This window comes from Arachis ipaensis, chromosome B3 (assembly GCF_059453495.1).
Source record: "Arachis ipaensis isolate K30076 ecotype BB chromosome B3, ASM5945349v1, whole genome shotgun sequence".
In the NCBI taxonomy this organism is placed as follows: domain Eukaryota; kingdom Viridiplantae; phylum Streptophyta; class Magnoliopsida; order Fabales; family Fabaceae; genus Arachis; species Arachis ipaensis.
The window spans coordinates 22,551,407-22,569,653 of record NC_142438.1 but is presented as its reverse complement, the minus strand read 5'-3'; the positions used below and the strand labels follow the sequence as shown (position 1 = coordinate 22,569,653).

Here is an 18,247-nt window from a genome sequence, read left to right as displayed (position 1 = left end):
GTGTTTCTACATATAAGTAAACATTAAAAATCTTTTTTTAAGTAAACTTGATTTCCACCTACTGGTGATCAATTGATCATGCTCACAAGAACTTTGATGCTTGAGTTTTTAATTCGGAAAAGAATCTTATTTGTTGAGATTTGCCTGTTGCTTTTACAGGCTGAAAGAACCTTAAGTTTTGCAGAGTAAACTAGTAAGAATTTGTGTGGCAAGATCATGAAAGAACGCAAGTGTAGCTACATGTACCTGTTTTGAGTTGAATATTTCTCATGTTTCCTTCTATATGCTAGCAAGAAATTAAGCTTAGTCATACTTCATAGTTTAAATTTCATCCACTTTCCTTATATCACTAGCAAAGTCAAGTTTAATTAAAGAAACTGTAAGAAAATATATTGAGAAAGTGTTCATGAACTTTTACGTGAACATTTCTTTGTATAATAGCTTAGAGTGCATAGCCTTTCATGGCTCTCTTCCAACAATTGTTAGGACCTTAATTGGAGTTTCACTTTTTCATTATTTTTATTTATTATTATTAAGATGATGAAACTATCACTCTTATTTTTTATAACGTTACTTTATACATTATTTTTTTGTAGTATGTGGTTACATAGATTTATGAAAAAAAAAAAAAAGTAGCATTATCAAAATTAGAAATGACAATATTCATTCACTTATTATTGTTGTTGAACTAAAGTAATCCTAATCCTCAATCTGAATATAGTGACTAGTAAGTAGGAGTGAGAATTCTTATATTAAAACCCAAACTAATAGTATATTTGGGAAACGAAAAAAGAGTTTTTTCGCAAGAAATCTTTTCGCTAGAAAGAAAATTATGTTCAAGGAGAACTTTTAAAATAGATCATAATCATAACTAATAATTTTAAGCTAAAAACCAGTTAATGTGTAAGTTTGGATTGGTTTTTAGAAAAAAAATTATTAGTTTTATCTTTTTTGAAAATAATGTTTTTTAATAAAAAAATTATTTTATATTTGAACAAATTTTTAAAAAAAGATTTAAATGTTAAATGAACTTTTAATTTTATTTGGATAAAAAAGAAAGTATTTTTTTAAATTAAATTACATGTCCTTGCGCTGCTGGGCGCTCTTTTTTTTGGGACATAGGTGAGTATCTTTGTCTTTTTTTTTTTTTAACTCTCTTTTATTATCATCATCATCATCTTCGTCATTTTCATCTTATTCTCCTAATCAATAAAATATGCATAGTACTCAAATAACAAAATACATTTGCAGTAAAAATTTATGTACTATGTGCAAAAATTTGTGTGTTGTACTAATAAAATACGCACAACATACAAATTTTACTATACAATACAAAAATCTTAGTGCATTGTACACAAATTTTGATGTGCAATATATAAAATTTTGGAGGATTACATATTTAAAACATTGACCCACCCAACTAACAAAATACATTTGCAATTCGAGTTCCATTACAAAGATTTGTGTGTTATATGCAAAAATCTATATATTATACCAATGAAATACATACAATACATAAATTTTGGTATATAGTACAAAATTTTAGTGTATAGCATAGAAATTTTTATGTACAATCTAAAAATTTTAGAGGACCACATACCCGGATGCCAGAATATTGACTCACCCAACTAACAAAATGTATTCACAACAAAAATTTGTGTACTATGTACAAAGATTTGTGTGTTATGTGTAAAAATTTGTGTGCTATATCGTTAAATTTGTTACGTGCAAAAATTTTTTGTGCTATGCTTTGAAATTTATGTTCTATATCAATAAGTTATTGTGTTCTCTAACAAAAATATGTGTATTGCAAAAATGTAGAAAAAAAAGTAATAACATATGCACGAATTTTTTATGCTGAACTTTGCACCAACTTAATTGAATTTTGTTACAAAAATACTTGTACATATAACCTTACTCAAATTTGTTTTAGTTAGTGTTTTGTGTATGTTTTGTCTTTTTTTCTTGCCTTTATAATCTAACAAATACTATTTACATTCTTTGTAGTGAGAAACATATTGTGTTTGTCTCTAATATTTAGTGTAAATATTAAAGTCGCCTCTAATATTTAAATTATTTTATTTAAGTCACTAATATTTTAAATCATCTTAATGTTATCTTGTCGTTAGTGATCTATTAACAAAATTGACAGTGAAATAAAATTAAAACAATTTTAAAACGTTAAAAATTTAAATAAGACAAAAATATATTATTTGAGTTGAATTTATATTATCTCTCAAACATTATTGTTTGACTTTTTAACACAAACAACATGCAGAACGGACTGTTACATAATGCATGAGTATTTCTTCTATAGGTGATATTTATTTGCCCAACATCCTTAAGAAGACTATCATTTTGATATTTTTACCATATGTTTAGGAAGGTTATAGAAGACTTAAAAAAAACTGGTTGAATTTGTGGTATTCTTTTGTTTTAATTTATTAAGCTTTTAAAATCAGAATTTTGTCTGAACTGTATAGCGAAATATTTAGAAAATAATTTTTTTTTTGTCTCATAAAATTTAGAAAACAAAATAGAACAGAAAGAAAGAAAATGACACAGTTATATGTATCTTGATTCGATTGTCTTATGCAATACAATCTATATCCAGTCTCCACCACAACATTGATGGAATTTTCACTATAATCACGGTATTACATACACCAATCCCAATGACTCACATAATCCTATATAGGCACATAAGTTTTAATCTAAACTTGACTTGGTGATATTAATACATAAACTCTTTATACTACGTGCTTACCCAACTTAGCATGGAACACCTCACAGGTACAAGATACAAGATAGAAAATTACAACCAAAGAAAATTTGAAATCACTCTTGCCTTTTCTTTTAAGTGTTTCTCTCACTCTTTTTAACTCTTTGGCTTTTTCTCAATACCTCTCTTTCTAGCCTTTTTTCTCTAAAAAAATTACAAAAAGATATACATTAAAACTGGAGTTACAAAATTATAAAACATGAAGGAGATGATGAATAACAGTTTTAATACTATAAACAGAACCCAACAACATTTCTCAGGACTTTATTCTTCATCTTGGTGGAGTGCTTTCTTTAGTGTAGGTGCAATGCTTCCAAGACTTCAAACTCAGTAGTGAGGTTTCACACACAGCTCTCTATTCAGGTTCTCTCTCCTTGAGTCCAAGTCCCAAATATTTTTCTTTTTGTACCTTATTCTAAGTCTCAGTTAAGGTTTTTTAAGTCAACTTCTTGGAGTTTGAGTTTTGTTAAATCATCCATTATCTTTCTTCAATTAACCCCTAAATTAGGGATTTTAAATCTGATTTTCTTACTTGACTGAGGTCAACAAAGCGGTAGAGATGATCTTCCTCAGTGATAGTACCAAATTCAGACCTTTATAAATGTGCTTTGACTCCAAATAATATTGTAAGCCATTGATTTTTCAGCAGAAGTAATCAGACACCTCTTTCTTTATTAATCCAAAAATGGTATCGCAAAAAATTAGAGAAGGCGGAGTGAAGAAATTAACATGCATGCAAAAAGAAATAAATCACTTTTATCTTCTGACTTAGCTTAACATGCATTGATTTGGACGATTAGACATTTGCTTTCTTTATTTACTGTTCTCTTTTTTTCTTCTTGAATTTGTTCGAAGAAAGCTTGTGAGCGTTGGCTTTGGTTTGATTTATCTTGAATGTGTCAACTTGGGTTTGGATTGGCTTGACTTCCAGCTCAGCCCAATTAATTTGTTTGTTTCTAGTTGGTTTGGGCTTCTGTTCCATCACCTAGGCCTGCAACACTAAAATAAAACATTTCAAACCTAATTAGATATTAACCCAATAACTCAATGTTTGTCATTATCATTTGACTTAATTTTATTCTTAGCTCAACAGTTTAGAACATAAAAATCATACTTAAAAAATACAGTCTAATTTTAATATATTAATAGTGTAAAATATTTTATATAATCAATTAATTATATTAGTTTTTTCGGATATTATTGACAGCAATTAATATAAAAAATAATTATTTTTACTGATATAATATTACGTAATTAGATATATGTATAAAATTATTTTAAATGTATTAGAATTAAATTCTTAAAGATATTATATATTTTTGTTGTACAATCAATTATATATATAATCAATTTTATATAAATAATTGTCAGACCACTTCTAGTGACTTAATTTTATAATTTTCTTTTCAAAATGCTTTTTTCGAACCCTTTAAATCTTCACATACAAGTTGTTAAATAATAGGACAAGGAAAAAAAAAACTGTAAATAGTCTCACAAAAATTCTTTGGTGGATTTACAAAGAGAAAGATGAGCAAAGACTAGCAGACAAATATGGAGAGAGATGACAAAAAAAAAAAAAAAAAAAACCCTGCGGTGGTGGTGGGCAAAAATATGGAGAGAGATTAAAAATTTTCACGTAAATATGAAAATAGAGAGATTAAAATTTGTGTGATTAATTTTTTATTGTGTACTGTCAATAAAATTAAAATAAAATTAAGTGGACTCTTATAAAACAATTTTATTGGGATCTAATTTATCTTGATTGCACCACTAGTTGATCCCTAAACATTTTCTTTTCTGAATACAACTATTTATATCAATGCATGTATCATAGTGGAAACTACCAATGCAATGCAAATAAAAGCAAAACAAGACTTGACCAAAAAGGAAAAATTAGACTTCAAAAATAAACAGAACAAAAAAGAAGGAAAAGAACAGTTACGGACTACAACTTGACCAAAAATGCGAAATCTAACTTTTGAATATGAAATATTCTACACCATTTTTCTTTTTTTTTTTAAAATTAAAATACTTGCAAAAAATAGATAAACGTCAGACATGATGAGCGATGAGTATTATGAAATCATTCATCCAAAAAATTTAAATTGATAGAAAGAGGTAATATGAATGATTATATGATTAACAATAAGAAGAAAATTAGCTTAAATCTTCCTATAACATAATAAATTTCAAAATATTTTCTGTTTAGGGTTTGTGATAACATACACAATATGGAACAAAATTTCGGAAATTGGAAATGCTTGAAAATTGATGATTATAGCAAAGCTATATTATTGTGAGAAGAATATTTATTTAATATAGATTTGTAAGATCATCTCATATATGAGGGGAATTAAAATGGAAAATGCCTTGAAGATGGCTTTGTAAAGATAAAAAGAAAATGACCAGTAAAAGAGTTGACGAGAATGTCGAAGCATTTTATCTGAGAATTTATAAAAGGAATGAAACCATTAAATTGTTGTTGATCTAAATTCAATTTTGACTGGTGATTTTTTACCCTTCCTCTTTAGTATGTAGATGATATCTCACAAGGAGGAGACATTTAATTTTCTGTCTATATATATATATATATATATATATATATATATATTGCCAGTATTTTTATTTATTTTATTTTTTAGAATTTTGTTTTTAAAAAAAGCTGTGTAAAAGTTAAGAATTTTATTAATTTTCATAATATTTTTGTTAAAAAAATATATAATAAAATTAAAATTAAAAAATAAGAACGAAAATCAAATAGACTTTAGCTTTTGACTATTTTTTTTTTTTTGGAACGGAAACATATCATAACGGAAATGTACATATATTTAAATTATGACTCTAATTGAAATCAACACGGACATGATGTTGAATATTTTCTTCAATACTTAATGTTAAACCCAAAAGTTTTTGAACCATTTACTAATCATGTGAAAAATCTTTAAGACTTATTGTGTCTCTCGGTCTATATATATATATATATATATATATATATATATATTTTAATCATGTTAAATATATATTAAAATTAATTATTAAAATTAATTAATAATATAAGATATATATTAAATATATATTAAAAATAAATTAAACTACATGTATTTATATATAAATATATAATGACTAATAATTTAGCATATAAATATTATTTTTGTTCTCATAATTATGCAAGCAAAAGGATTGTTTTCATAAAATACTGAATTAGATAAGGTGATAATGATTTTGTGAATAAGTATAATATGATGACTTGCTTAGGATGATAATATGTAATAGGGAAATGTAAGCATATACTAAACTTATTACCACTCTATTTGAGTTAAATGAAAAAAAAAACAAAAAAAGAAAAATATGCAAGCTAAGGCGCTCTATCGCTCTTTCTCTTCAATAGTGTAAATAATATAACGAAAATATGTGGGACTAAATTAATTCAACCATAATTAATTAAAAATTTTTTAATTTAATTTTATTTATATCATTTTTTTATATTTTAACTTTTTATCTCACTCTTTTATCATTCAACTTATCATATTATATTTCTAATTATTAGAATATAACATACCATATATTAATGAGATATTTTATAATTTAATTTTCATATATATACTATTGCATTAAAGAGTAATCATAATATATAATATACTTTGAATATTATTAATGTTAATTGATTTTTTTAATCATTAATTTATTTTTTTTATTATTTTACTGTACTTACGTAATATTGTAAAAATTAGAGTAATCTAAATTTTAATTTTAATTAATTTTTTGTAATTACTAATTTATTGTTTCACTTATATAATATTTGTTTCATATTTTTTAAAATTGAATAATAATTTATTCTGATTTGTCAATACAAATATTTTTAAATTTTATCATAATTAGATTTAAAAAAATATCGAATACTTAAATTAATTTATCCAATGACAAATTTACTCGTAACATTCATAAGTTTATACACATAACATATATAATTTCATATCAATAACAATTTTATATTTATAGCATTCATAATTTCATACATATGATGGCAATAATTAATAAATTTTTATAATTAATATTACCAAATTTTAAACTATGTGTCTTATTATATTTTTTAAATTATTATCTCATATGTGTATTAATAGATCATAATTTTAATTATTTTAATATTTTTATTTAATATTAATATATAAGTTTATTTATTGATTTTAATTAATGAGTTAATAATTATTTTTAAAAATTTATTTCTTAATTTTTGTTTATAGTTTATATTTTATTTTTTATTTTCTAATAGTCTATATGTAAAATATGAATTTTATAGTAGAAGTTGTTAAAATTTTTAATTTAACATCCATAATTTTATATGTATAACATGTATAATTTTAAACACATAATATTTATAATTAATAAATTGGTATTAATTTATTACTTATTATTTTATTCTGTAGGTTAAAAATTAATAATTTCAGATATTTTTAATAAATAGAGACTAATTAAATATAAAATATTTTTATTTTTAATAAAATATATTGAGGTGATTTGAGATTTTTTTTAAGATTAAAATATCAAAATTTTTATTTGAGAACAAATTTATAAAATTATAAATATAATAATAATAAAATAATATTTTTTAAAATTTAATTCACATTAAATTTAGAATTAACTTTTAGTATAACTAAATAAAAAAAATAATTAAAAAAAATTAACATATAAATATTTTAATTATATATTTTTATTTATTATCTATAATATTTTATCTACCTAACATTACTCATAATATAATTACTATATATTTACTAAGAAAAAAGATTCAATGAAAACTATATTTTCCTCTATCATTATAGACCTTCTAGGTTCTAGGCAACTCCACATAAAATACAAATTTTGCGTTCATTTAAACAATAATTTGATGATCTCGCTTAGGAGTTCATGATGGATACATGCATATACATAACATATATATTACCTAATTAAACTAAATTAGCTAAATATGCTGTTGGCAAAAGACTGCCTAATGCAATAATGATTTGAAGCAAACCTAGGACAAAATTTTGTTTATGAAATTAAGGGAATCCCTAATTAATTAGTATGAAAATGGGAATCAACATATATTCCCCTAAATGTTTCTTAATTACTATAAATTGATTAATCCAGCAACGAATACTCACACATATAGAGTTGTTTTAGAACTTGGAAGTCATTTACTTTAATTTTAAGCAAAAAAAAAAAAAAAAGTAGCTAGCTTCTGAATTGAAAAGATATGAACAGATCTTCTCTCACTCCTTTCTCTATATATCTCTTGGGTCTTATATATGTTTCTGAATTAATGTTGAAACTGAATAATTAGTCATAAACCATAGCAAAAAAACTCTTAGCTTTGTAGTCATTAGGAGCTAACTAGGTCAAAATAATACCTTCAAATCTATATTATTTACATTGGAAATTAAAATATGCTGTTTATTATTAAGTCATTTTTTGTCAGGAAATTAAAGATACCTCTATTATTATTATTGGTATGAAATGCTTATGGTTATGTAAGCATGTTTTACATAGCATCTAGATATAGGTACTAAATCCTTGCTTATTTGAATTTGCAAGAGATCTAGAAGCTCCAGATATCAGTGTCAATCTCTAAATCCCAGAACTCTGGTTGCAATAATTCAATATCACTGGCTGATCCATTCACAAACCTTTTCAATCTCTCACTCACTTTAGTCGCCCCAAATTGAATCAATAGCTGAGGAATCTGCACAAAACCCAGAGAGAAATCATTAAAATTTATTCAATTAAATAACTATTTTATTGCTTAATTATATACAATAACAAAAATAGTGTTAATTAAGGGATAAAAAATTAAAAATCATCCATGTATGTTATTCTCCTAACTGTTTTATGTTTTAAGTTGTTTGAATAATTTTAAATTGGGGTGTGCAACTTTAATTATGTCACAATTGTACTAAATCGCACATAATTATAATTACAACCGCAACTTAAAAGATAAAATGATAAAATTACATCCAAACACACTCTAGGGTTATTTGAGATTGAAATTAAACATGAAAGATGCATTCATGGCCTTCAATTTTGAGGAATCGAAAAAGGAGAAAATAAAGGAGGTGGTGGATAGTATATAAATTTACAAAAATACTAATATATTCAATATTTTAATAACTATTTTATAAAAAAAATTAATTTTATGTTTTTTTTTTTTTTTTTGTGTATACATAACATAGTTGATATATTTATATACCTCTGCATGGAGAACATGGAGCATGGAATCTCCGAGGAGTGAGGAATTAGCACTCTTAACATCGATGTTCTCTTCATTGAGTATGCGAATTATTTCATAGAATATGAACTGGTTGTCTAACCCGCATGTCATTACAATTTCAAGACATGAACCAGTTTCATGAATTTCAAGTTGTGGCGGTTTCGTGTTGCTGCAACCACTACCATCGCCGCCACCGCCACTGCCACGTGTCCTTTTCCTTCCCATTCTTTCCAATAAGTCCTCTTTCTTTTCCTTCGCTGTCTTCACCTTCTCCTCTAAGCTCTTTATGTAGTTTATAGCTTCGTCCACTTGATCCGGCAGTGGCAACGCTTCCTTCGTAATCATCCACACCAAAAATTCAAATAAATATGAGAATTTGTAAAAATGAAATAGAGATTTACAAGAGAAATTGGAAAATGAAGGAAACCTTGGGGTTATAGTTAGGGAGAAGAGAGTTGAGTTTGGAGTAAAGCATCTTCATGTGGTTCCTTCTGTTTTTCTCAATGAGCCTTCTTTCAATCTTGTTGGTGGTTGAAGATGAGGGTTGACTTCCACGATCCATTATTATTGGTATATAATGAAAAACTAGTGAATTCATTTGTGTGCGGGACTTGGAAGGAGGTATTTATAAGCTTAGAAAAATGGAGTGTGCGATTGTGACGTGGCATTCAGGGAATAAAATAGTTTGGAAATGGAACAGTGTACAGTGATCGTAAAAAGCAAGTGAGAAAATATATAATGGAATCGTAGAACACAACACAAGCCAGGAGAAAGAGAAGAGAATGGAAAAGAAATTTAAACGTCACTTCGGAGACGTCACTTTTTTGAATCCATCTTCTCTTTTGTTTTGTTTATGTTAGTACTTAGTAGTTACTACCGAGTCGTTTGCCGTCGCATTAGAAATTTTCAACCTTGGAATATACAAACGTGACGTTTAGGAGAATTTCCGTGTTGTGTCTTAGCTACGCTGTACGTTTTCAATTCATTCAGGGAATCATATATCCAAGTTACTCACAACCTAAAATAAATAACGGAAGAAAACTGGATTTTAATTTTGATATAATAACATTATTTATTTAAGTACTATTCGATTCAACTCTATTAGATATACACCAAAATTAATCATCAAAATAAAATATACATTAAAATATAAAATATAAACTAAAAATAAATTAAATTAAATTAAATTATACATGTATTTATACACAAATACATAATAATTGATTTTATTGTATAAATAATATTTTTATATTTTATTATATTTAATTTTTTAAATAATTATTTATATAATAAATAAAAAAACTATTATTTTTACTAATATAGTAATATATAATTGAATATTCTTATATAAAAGTAACATGAATTCTAAAAAATATAAACATTTAATAACGAGATAGTTTAAGTATTAACTCATTTTTATTCTTGTTAACAGTAAGGATTATGTGGTGCATTATTAAATCATAATCTCACAATATTTAAACGAATATAGATTATTTTCATTAACAATAAATAGCTCATTTTTAATTAAGAAATTCTTAGTTTTCTAAACCATCATCATTGATGTCTTAATTTTTCTAATTTTTTTTATATTTGACTATTTTATTAAATAATTAATACTTTTGAGTCTCATGGATAATATAGTTTTTTTTTCGAACTAGCTATTTTATTAAATTGTCGATAAATTTAGAAATAAATGTTCAACTTTTTAGTACCTGATAAATTTCACATTTAAATTTAGTTGGTCATCGAAATTTGTTTAAGTTTGACATCAAATTGTTATCAAAACTTTTTAGCCTACATTTTGTTAACACTTCACACTTACTGTTTACCAACAAATACAACAAAGCATTCTCTTCCAACGCTTCTCCTTCTTCCCTCTCAAATCTTCTTCCAATAATGTCCCCTGAACATTCCACTGAGGCACGACACGCCATTAATAACTATGAAACAGAAGTACTCGCAGGGACTATTATGTTTCATGGAGAAAAGTTCGGATACTAGTTTTATATTAAAAAAAAAAAATCAAAAACCATCTTGATGATGATTATAGTGTAAAATTTTAAGGATTAAATTTGGCATTTAGAATATTGCATAAATTTTATTCTATAAGAAATTATCTTGTCAATGACAATAAAATCTTTCAAATGCTAAATACATTTTGGCAAAACTATTACCATTCTTACTTTATTATTCTAGGACAAATTAGGGGCATCTTAATATTTTTATTTTTATTCTTTTAGAAAATACCATTAGTTTGTTGAAGTGGATTTGTTTTTAAACAGAGAAAATAATGAATATATCTTTTGTTGATTTATTTTTAAATTAATTTTCAGCATAAAAAATTAAAATTATATTTTTATTATTAAACAATAAAATTATAAATATATTTATTTTATAGATTATTTTATCAACTAAAAATAATTTCATAAATTGGTTACATTCCGACAATTTATTTAAACAAATAAATTAAATTTAAATTTCAAAAGATAAACTTGCATTATAATACGGATGCAATTTGTAAATATTTTTAGTGTATAAAATTATACATAAATATATAAATTACACCATGCATTACTTCAATCTTTTACGTATTATCTCAAATTTACATGGTTTCACAAACTTTAAATGATGGGCAATAATATTATAAAACTGAATATTTTAGATATTGGAGGAAAGTGTGTTAAATGTAGAGGTTTATTATTGTATATTTTTACGGACCAAAACTAATATTAAAAAAAAAATTGTATTTCTAAGATCATGTAAAAATTTAATAATATGTTTTCTAGGTTTAGTAAGATTACGAGTCATCATTTTTTTTTTTTGGGTAATTTATGATTGACACATGTTTAGGACTCAGACAAATGGTACTTTACACTTTGTTTAGATGGAAGATGGAAAATGAGAGAAAAGAAAATGAAAGAAAAGAAAATGGAAGGAAAGAAAATGAAAGAAAAAGTTGATTTTCTTTTATGTTGTTTAGATAAAAAGAAAATGGATGAAAAAAAAAATAGAAAAAATTTTTTCTTGTGTTTGGATGAAAGGAAAAGTAAAATGAGAGAAAATCATAATCAAGTGAAATTATATTAATACCCTTCTTTATATTATATATAAATTATAATATACCAATGTATTTAAATTATTTTTTTAATAAATAAATTATCCAAATTATAATTCAAAATTTTAACGTGTTTTCTTTATTAAAATTAATATTTTTTGAATTTATTTTTATGAATTTATTCTTTTCTATTATCTTTTAATGTCATAAATAAAAATATATATATATTTTTAAAAAATATATAAATAAATAATCTCGTAAAAGAATAATAAAAACTACTCATACTTTACATCATTAATCTCCTTAAGCATATTTAAAAAAAGTCACTAAATTGTATTTACAAAATAAAATATTATCAAAAGTTGGTAGCATTTCTTTTTAAGTATGTGCGATCAAAAATCATATACAATTTTTATAAACATTAACAAAACGCCAAAAAAGTAATAACTAAAAGAACTCCTAAAGAGTACTATTTTATCATCAGCCAACACTTTTTAAAAGGGTAATTCTTCATGGTCAGCGACATCGCCTACTTCCAAAAAATCAATTCTACATAGTCTGAGCCATCTGTACCCATTTACGTCAAAAAAATAAAGTTTCTCCGAGTCAAAAATATTAACACATGATCGATTTTTACTTGTACTAAGTAGTGTACTTCTTGTTCCCAAACATTTTCAAATTATGAATCTTGCACGAGCATATACAACAAAGACAAATTAATTCAAAGATCAACTTTGATCATGATAATCTATTATATCGATGACTTTCTATTTAAACAACCAATCAATCTCAAAGTATATATACATAAAGTGATTTCCAACCATGGTTAACATAAATAAAATAGAAAATGATATCTTCTTTAAATACATGAAGATATACCCATAGTATATGACACTCAGAAACCCATAATCAATTAATGAAAGAAATAATCTCAAATTAATCAGAAATTAAGTGCGTATAAAAGTTATACCTGTAATGGTTAATATTTTATGAAAGTACCATATCTCCTAAGCGAACACCAGCAGCTGTCATGAAATGAAAAAGAGCATCCAATCGCATTTCAGGTGGGATCCCAAAAATTTGGCGCTTTTTCTGTTCATTTTCACATAAAAACTGATAACACTGCATCCAAGCTAAACCTATCAGACCCAATTCAGTCAACATATCCCACACATCTGATTCGCTATAAAGGCGAGGCCTACTTTGTTGCATAATAGCCAACCCCTTTTCAGCAATTGCAACTTGTCTTTCAATTAACGAGACTTGCTTTTCGGCAACCGAAACTTGCCTCTCAGCCACAGAAGTTTGTCTCTCAGCTGATTCAACTTGCCTCTGAGCTACGTCATGTAGCTTGCTAGACAGATAAGTACCCTCTTTGACAGCATCGGTCATGGTAGTAATTCCCAAAGCAACTTTCTCATATTGTGCCTCCAAAAAATTATTCATAGGAGACTTGCGCTTTGTTCCTCTTGACGTTGAAGTCCCACCTAATTGATTTGGTTGACTATGAGGAGCACTTGGTGAATCTAAATTAGCAAAAAACGTTGGGGTATCATGTCCCATATTAACATCTATGTCAGAAAATCCAATGTTTCCAAATGAGTCATTCAAATCAATGTGATCTCTATCAATTTCTTAAATCCTTTCTCGTGACGTAGCAGCCCCTTTACCAGTAGCTCTATCAGCTCCGAACAACTCCTTCAAAGTATCATAATGCTTAATTTGCATTTTTTTCCATTTTTCTGCTTGTGATTTCTCGTTGACTAACTTCATCAATAGTATAAGTAATAAAAGCAAAGTTTAAGATACCTTAATGAAGTCTTGCCACACTTCCTCGATCTTCAGCTTCAAACTTTCTAGTTATAGGATTCCATGCAAATCCACTTAAGTGATGAAATAATTCATATGCCTCAGCAAAATGATCTTTCAATGTCTTCATTCTATTCTTTATGTGATTCTTTGTTATGTGAGGGCCTATTGCTATGCTCAAAGTCCTCACAACATTGGCATATGCTTCAGTTGTCCACGAGCCATCGTACCTATTACCTTTCGATGCTTCCTTTGCTAATGCATTTAGCAAAACTTCATCCATATCACCAGACCATCTTAAATTGTCTTTCGAAGGTTGATTGGTTTCTGCTGTTTTATTTTCCTTATTTGGCATTATGTAACCTGTAACAATCCCATAAAAAATCCAATCAAACAATTTTCAGTGGAAACTATACATACATATATATACATATTCACATATAAGAAACATAATCACCTATAATGATTGATACACATTCCATGTTTCGAATGCAATGTTATCTCTTAACAACGATGCATGCCTATATTCCTCATCACGTGGTTGATTTGATTGTGATCTATCTATGCTTTGTTCTTGTAGCAACTTTCGATCAACCGCATCAATTATAGACTGATCAACATCGACACCCATTAAAAAGTTATGCAGTATGCAACATGCCAAAAAAATGTCTCGCATAGTTTCAAATGAATAATAAGATTCTGTGTCGCCGGCTATAATTGGGAATCTTTTCTTTAGAACTCTGAAACATCTTTCGATGACATTTCTTAATGAAGAATGTCGGTGGTTGAATAATTCTTTGGGATTTTGTGGCTCACGTACTGAATACTCTTTCAAGTGATACCGAACACCTCTATATGGTGTCAGTATCCCAGGCTTTAGCATAGATCCAGCATCGCCTAGATAATATTTTTCTACACCAGTTACACACACAAATTAAAGTATTGTATACTGTGACTATGAATTTAACTTTATATAGACGACTTCATAAATAACACTATCACAAACCTTCGGGTATTCAAAGTGGATGTTTCCTACTTAAAGCATCTTTAAAAATTCTTGAGTCAGAGGCTGTTCCTTCCCAACCAGCCAAGACATACGTGAATTTCATATCAAACCCACAAGCAGTTAAAATATTTTGTGTTGGATGATCTTTTCTTTCCCGAAAACAAGGGGCTTCCACCCTTGATACCTTCACACGACTATGAGTTCCATCTATGACTCCAATGCAGTCCTTGTTTCAAAAGTATGTTGACATATTCACATAACAGTTTTGTAATTATTTTATACACAATTTCATAAATGGCACTAACTAAATTAAAAGAGTTAGTACCTTAAAAATGGATAGAATCGACTATTATTATGTATTTCATAAGGAACATCTTCACCAGATGGTTGCTTGAAGAACTCTCCCTCTAACGGTAGAATAGCATGTAGGACATTGTGAAAGTGACGACTAATTGTCTCTCCTGAGCGGTGGAAGAAGAAAGACATGGTTCTAGTTTTCACATTATGCCCTATAATATGTAGGAATTTAGTGACTTGCTCTTCAACAGTAGAGCGAATTGAATCCTTTACTTTACCAGTTCCTCTTAACTTTTGACATAACTGCCTAAACGCTTCAGGGCCCATACGTATGACATCGTGGCATTTTTCAGACGTCAGTAACTGTGTCATTAACTGCGTACGCCTATTTTCTCTTTCCAAGTTTTCGTAATTGATTTGCCTAGGCCTATATTGTGATAAAAATTCTAAAGAATACAACGTATGCACCGTAACACATGAAAGAGATGTGACACAAATATGTTGTCTCTTTTCTAACTCTTCCTTGACACAAGTTAAGATTTGTATTGGTTCAGGATGATACTGGTCAGTAGAAGTGACTTGATTTACTTGAAATCCTAAGTTAGGTATGACGTTCGTTTTGTCTTCTACATTTGCATCCTCGATATTTTCGCCATCCATCTATGAAAATATAATGTTTAGAGTGAACATATCAATAATAAACGTAACTAGAAAGTAACATATGTGGTCACGTTTTAGCAATTCATTTGTTGTGAACAAAAAAACTAAAACTAAAGTTTTATATAAAATTATGGTGTCACGTTACACTGTATAAAAATACCTTGTTATGAGGTACTTATCGCAAACTTCGTAAATGCCAAACTCGATTCCAAAGCTCACTGTCATAAATGATAAACAAAAACTGTAAATCACATGATATATTAATCAATGCATTGGATTAGCACCAAAATTCAGTAAACTTGGCTACTAAAAGCACTTAATAATTTAGATGGCCAAAAACTAATTTAACCAATGCAGCATTTTGTATATTATGTAAAAAAATTGTTGAAAATCCGTTGAACAAATGCTTTCTTGTGCAGATAAAAAAGGAAATAAAAAAGGATATAATTAAAAAATCAAATCAATACAAAAAAAGGAAACAAATAAAAAGAAAAGTTAAGAAGTCAAACATGTATAAATAATTGCCATAACTGAACAACATGTATACATATTCTATGAACATTAAAATTTAAATTTGAAACTCCCAGTTCCTTAAAATTTTGTTTATTAATAATTATAGTATACTAATATAAGTATATAACACAAAAATTAATCTCTACTTTTAGACAATAAGAATATAATTAGAACTTATCAATGGTAATTATCATTACATACATATAGATTAAAATTTAGCAAAATTAAATATAAAGTATGAAATTAAAATTTCTTAAACTTTTCAAGGAGGAAACATATTTTATCCATGAGCAATTGAGAACAAATAGAAAAATGTGTACTGTATAATAACTGGAAAACGAAACCAATTCAAAGGCCATCAAAAGCTCATAAATGTATGGCGGAGTAGTTCCACAACCAGCCTTGTAACAGAAAAGTCTTCCCTAACAAAGAATATTCTAAAACATGTTTTCCTTACTCAAGTAGGCCTCTGCCTTTAATTTGTTGGCTGCACCATACTAACTTATCCGTCTTTTTGAATAGTGTTTGTTTATACCTTAAGTTAGAAACAAGTATACTATAGTATTAAATTGCTAACAGGGATTTCTTTTTACCAATTCAAGTTCTTTTCAGTGGCTTTGTTATTGTATCTAAGTGTATACTATAGTATTAAATTGCTAGTACTACAAAGATTAATCATAAAGGTAGAAACGAGAACCCTTCAGTGATGGGCACATGGTTGGCTCTTGGAGAGAAAAAAGAAAAGGGGGGAGGGGGGAGAGAGAGAGAGCACAGACATTTTAAGGTTAGAAAAGCTTAAAAAATTAACTTTTCGAACATGAAACTTTTAAACTTGGATAAACTATAATTATAAAGGAAGTCTCTTTCGAAGATAGAATTAGAAGATTATTTGCAATTTTTTTTATCACGAATGGGATTCAGACGTCTGTTAAACTCAATAAATCCTTCGTTCATACTATTATGTGCAAGAAAAGGACTCACCTTCGTCTGTCAGATACACGGATGAAGACGCGGTGGAGCTTTCACAACAACAACGAAGCTGCTAGTGATGTTGAGGACGGTGAGAACCTACGTGGCTCTGTTGAAGACTGACAGCAAAATAGAAGAAGAGTGTGGGTTAGGAATTTTGCTTTTTGTTACTGAAAGGGTAACTTTGGAATTTTAACATTGTTTAGCTTTCTCTTGCAGTTTTCTTCGCAGCATTGAGAAGAAAAAATTTGTATGGGCCCCATGGTAACTTTTTTTTTTCCATTCATTTTCCTCTCTGATCCAAACAATGGAAAATGGGCTTTTCCATCCATTTTCTACTCTTTCATTTTCTTTCCTTTCAAAATCTGCTATTCCAAACAATGTGTTAAAGCTTGTTAAAGACGGAAATGCTCCTCGTTTTGTCTCATGTTTTTCGACGTTGCCCTTCCTTTTTCTCAAAATCACGAACTTGCCCTTACTGATTGTGCCCATGCAACAGACTAGTAATTCAGCTCAATTAATTTTTTTCTATAACCCAGCATTATATCACCATTGGGTCATCTTCTAGCTTTGTTTCACCGTCTTCATACCAATATGTAAAAAAAAAAATCAATATTATAAAACTTATTCATATCCTTACCCAAACATACAGTCAGATTCAAGAGTCAAAATGAATAAAATTTAATTAAAAGATGTGATTTAATCAATATTTATCTGATCTCATAGAGAGGTCGGACACAACGACATGAGTTCAATCCAACTTATCTAAACAAGTAACCAATTTTTACTATCTCTTCTATTTTTCTAGAAAGAAAACCTTAACAACATCCTTAATAAGAGGAAAACGACCACCTACCACCAAAAATGGAACCACTCTAAAAAGTGATTATTTATTCTACGTCTACACTT

The 18,247-nt window shown here is 27.3% G+C and overlaps 1 protein-coding gene and 2 pseudogenes across 1 annotated transcript; all 3 read right to left on the bottom strand.

Moving 5' to 3' along the window:
* Nucleotides 1-8,360: 8,360 nt before the first annotated feature.
* Nucleotides 8,361-9,627, bottom strand: LOC107634241 (transcription factor bHLH162-like). The gene is made up of 3 exons (XM_088509728.1): nucleotides 9,457-9,627; nucleotides 9,009-9,362; nucleotides 8,361-8,504 (listed from the first exon to the last, which is right to left on the bottom strand). Exons 1-3 carry the CDS (start codon nucleotides 9,625-9,627, stop codon nucleotides 8,361-8,363), a joined length of 669 nt encoding a protein of 222 aa, XP_088365854.1.
* Nucleotides 9,628-13,071: 3,444 nt separating this feature from the next.
* Nucleotides 13,072-14,248, bottom strand: LOC148570039 (uncharacterized; annotated as a pseudogene).
* A 102-nt stretch (nucleotides 14,249-14,350) lies between these two features.
* LOC148570038 (uncharacterized) lies at nucleotides 14,351-15,856 on the bottom strand (annotated as a pseudogene).
* Nucleotides 15,857-18,247: the final 2,391 nt, after the last annotated feature.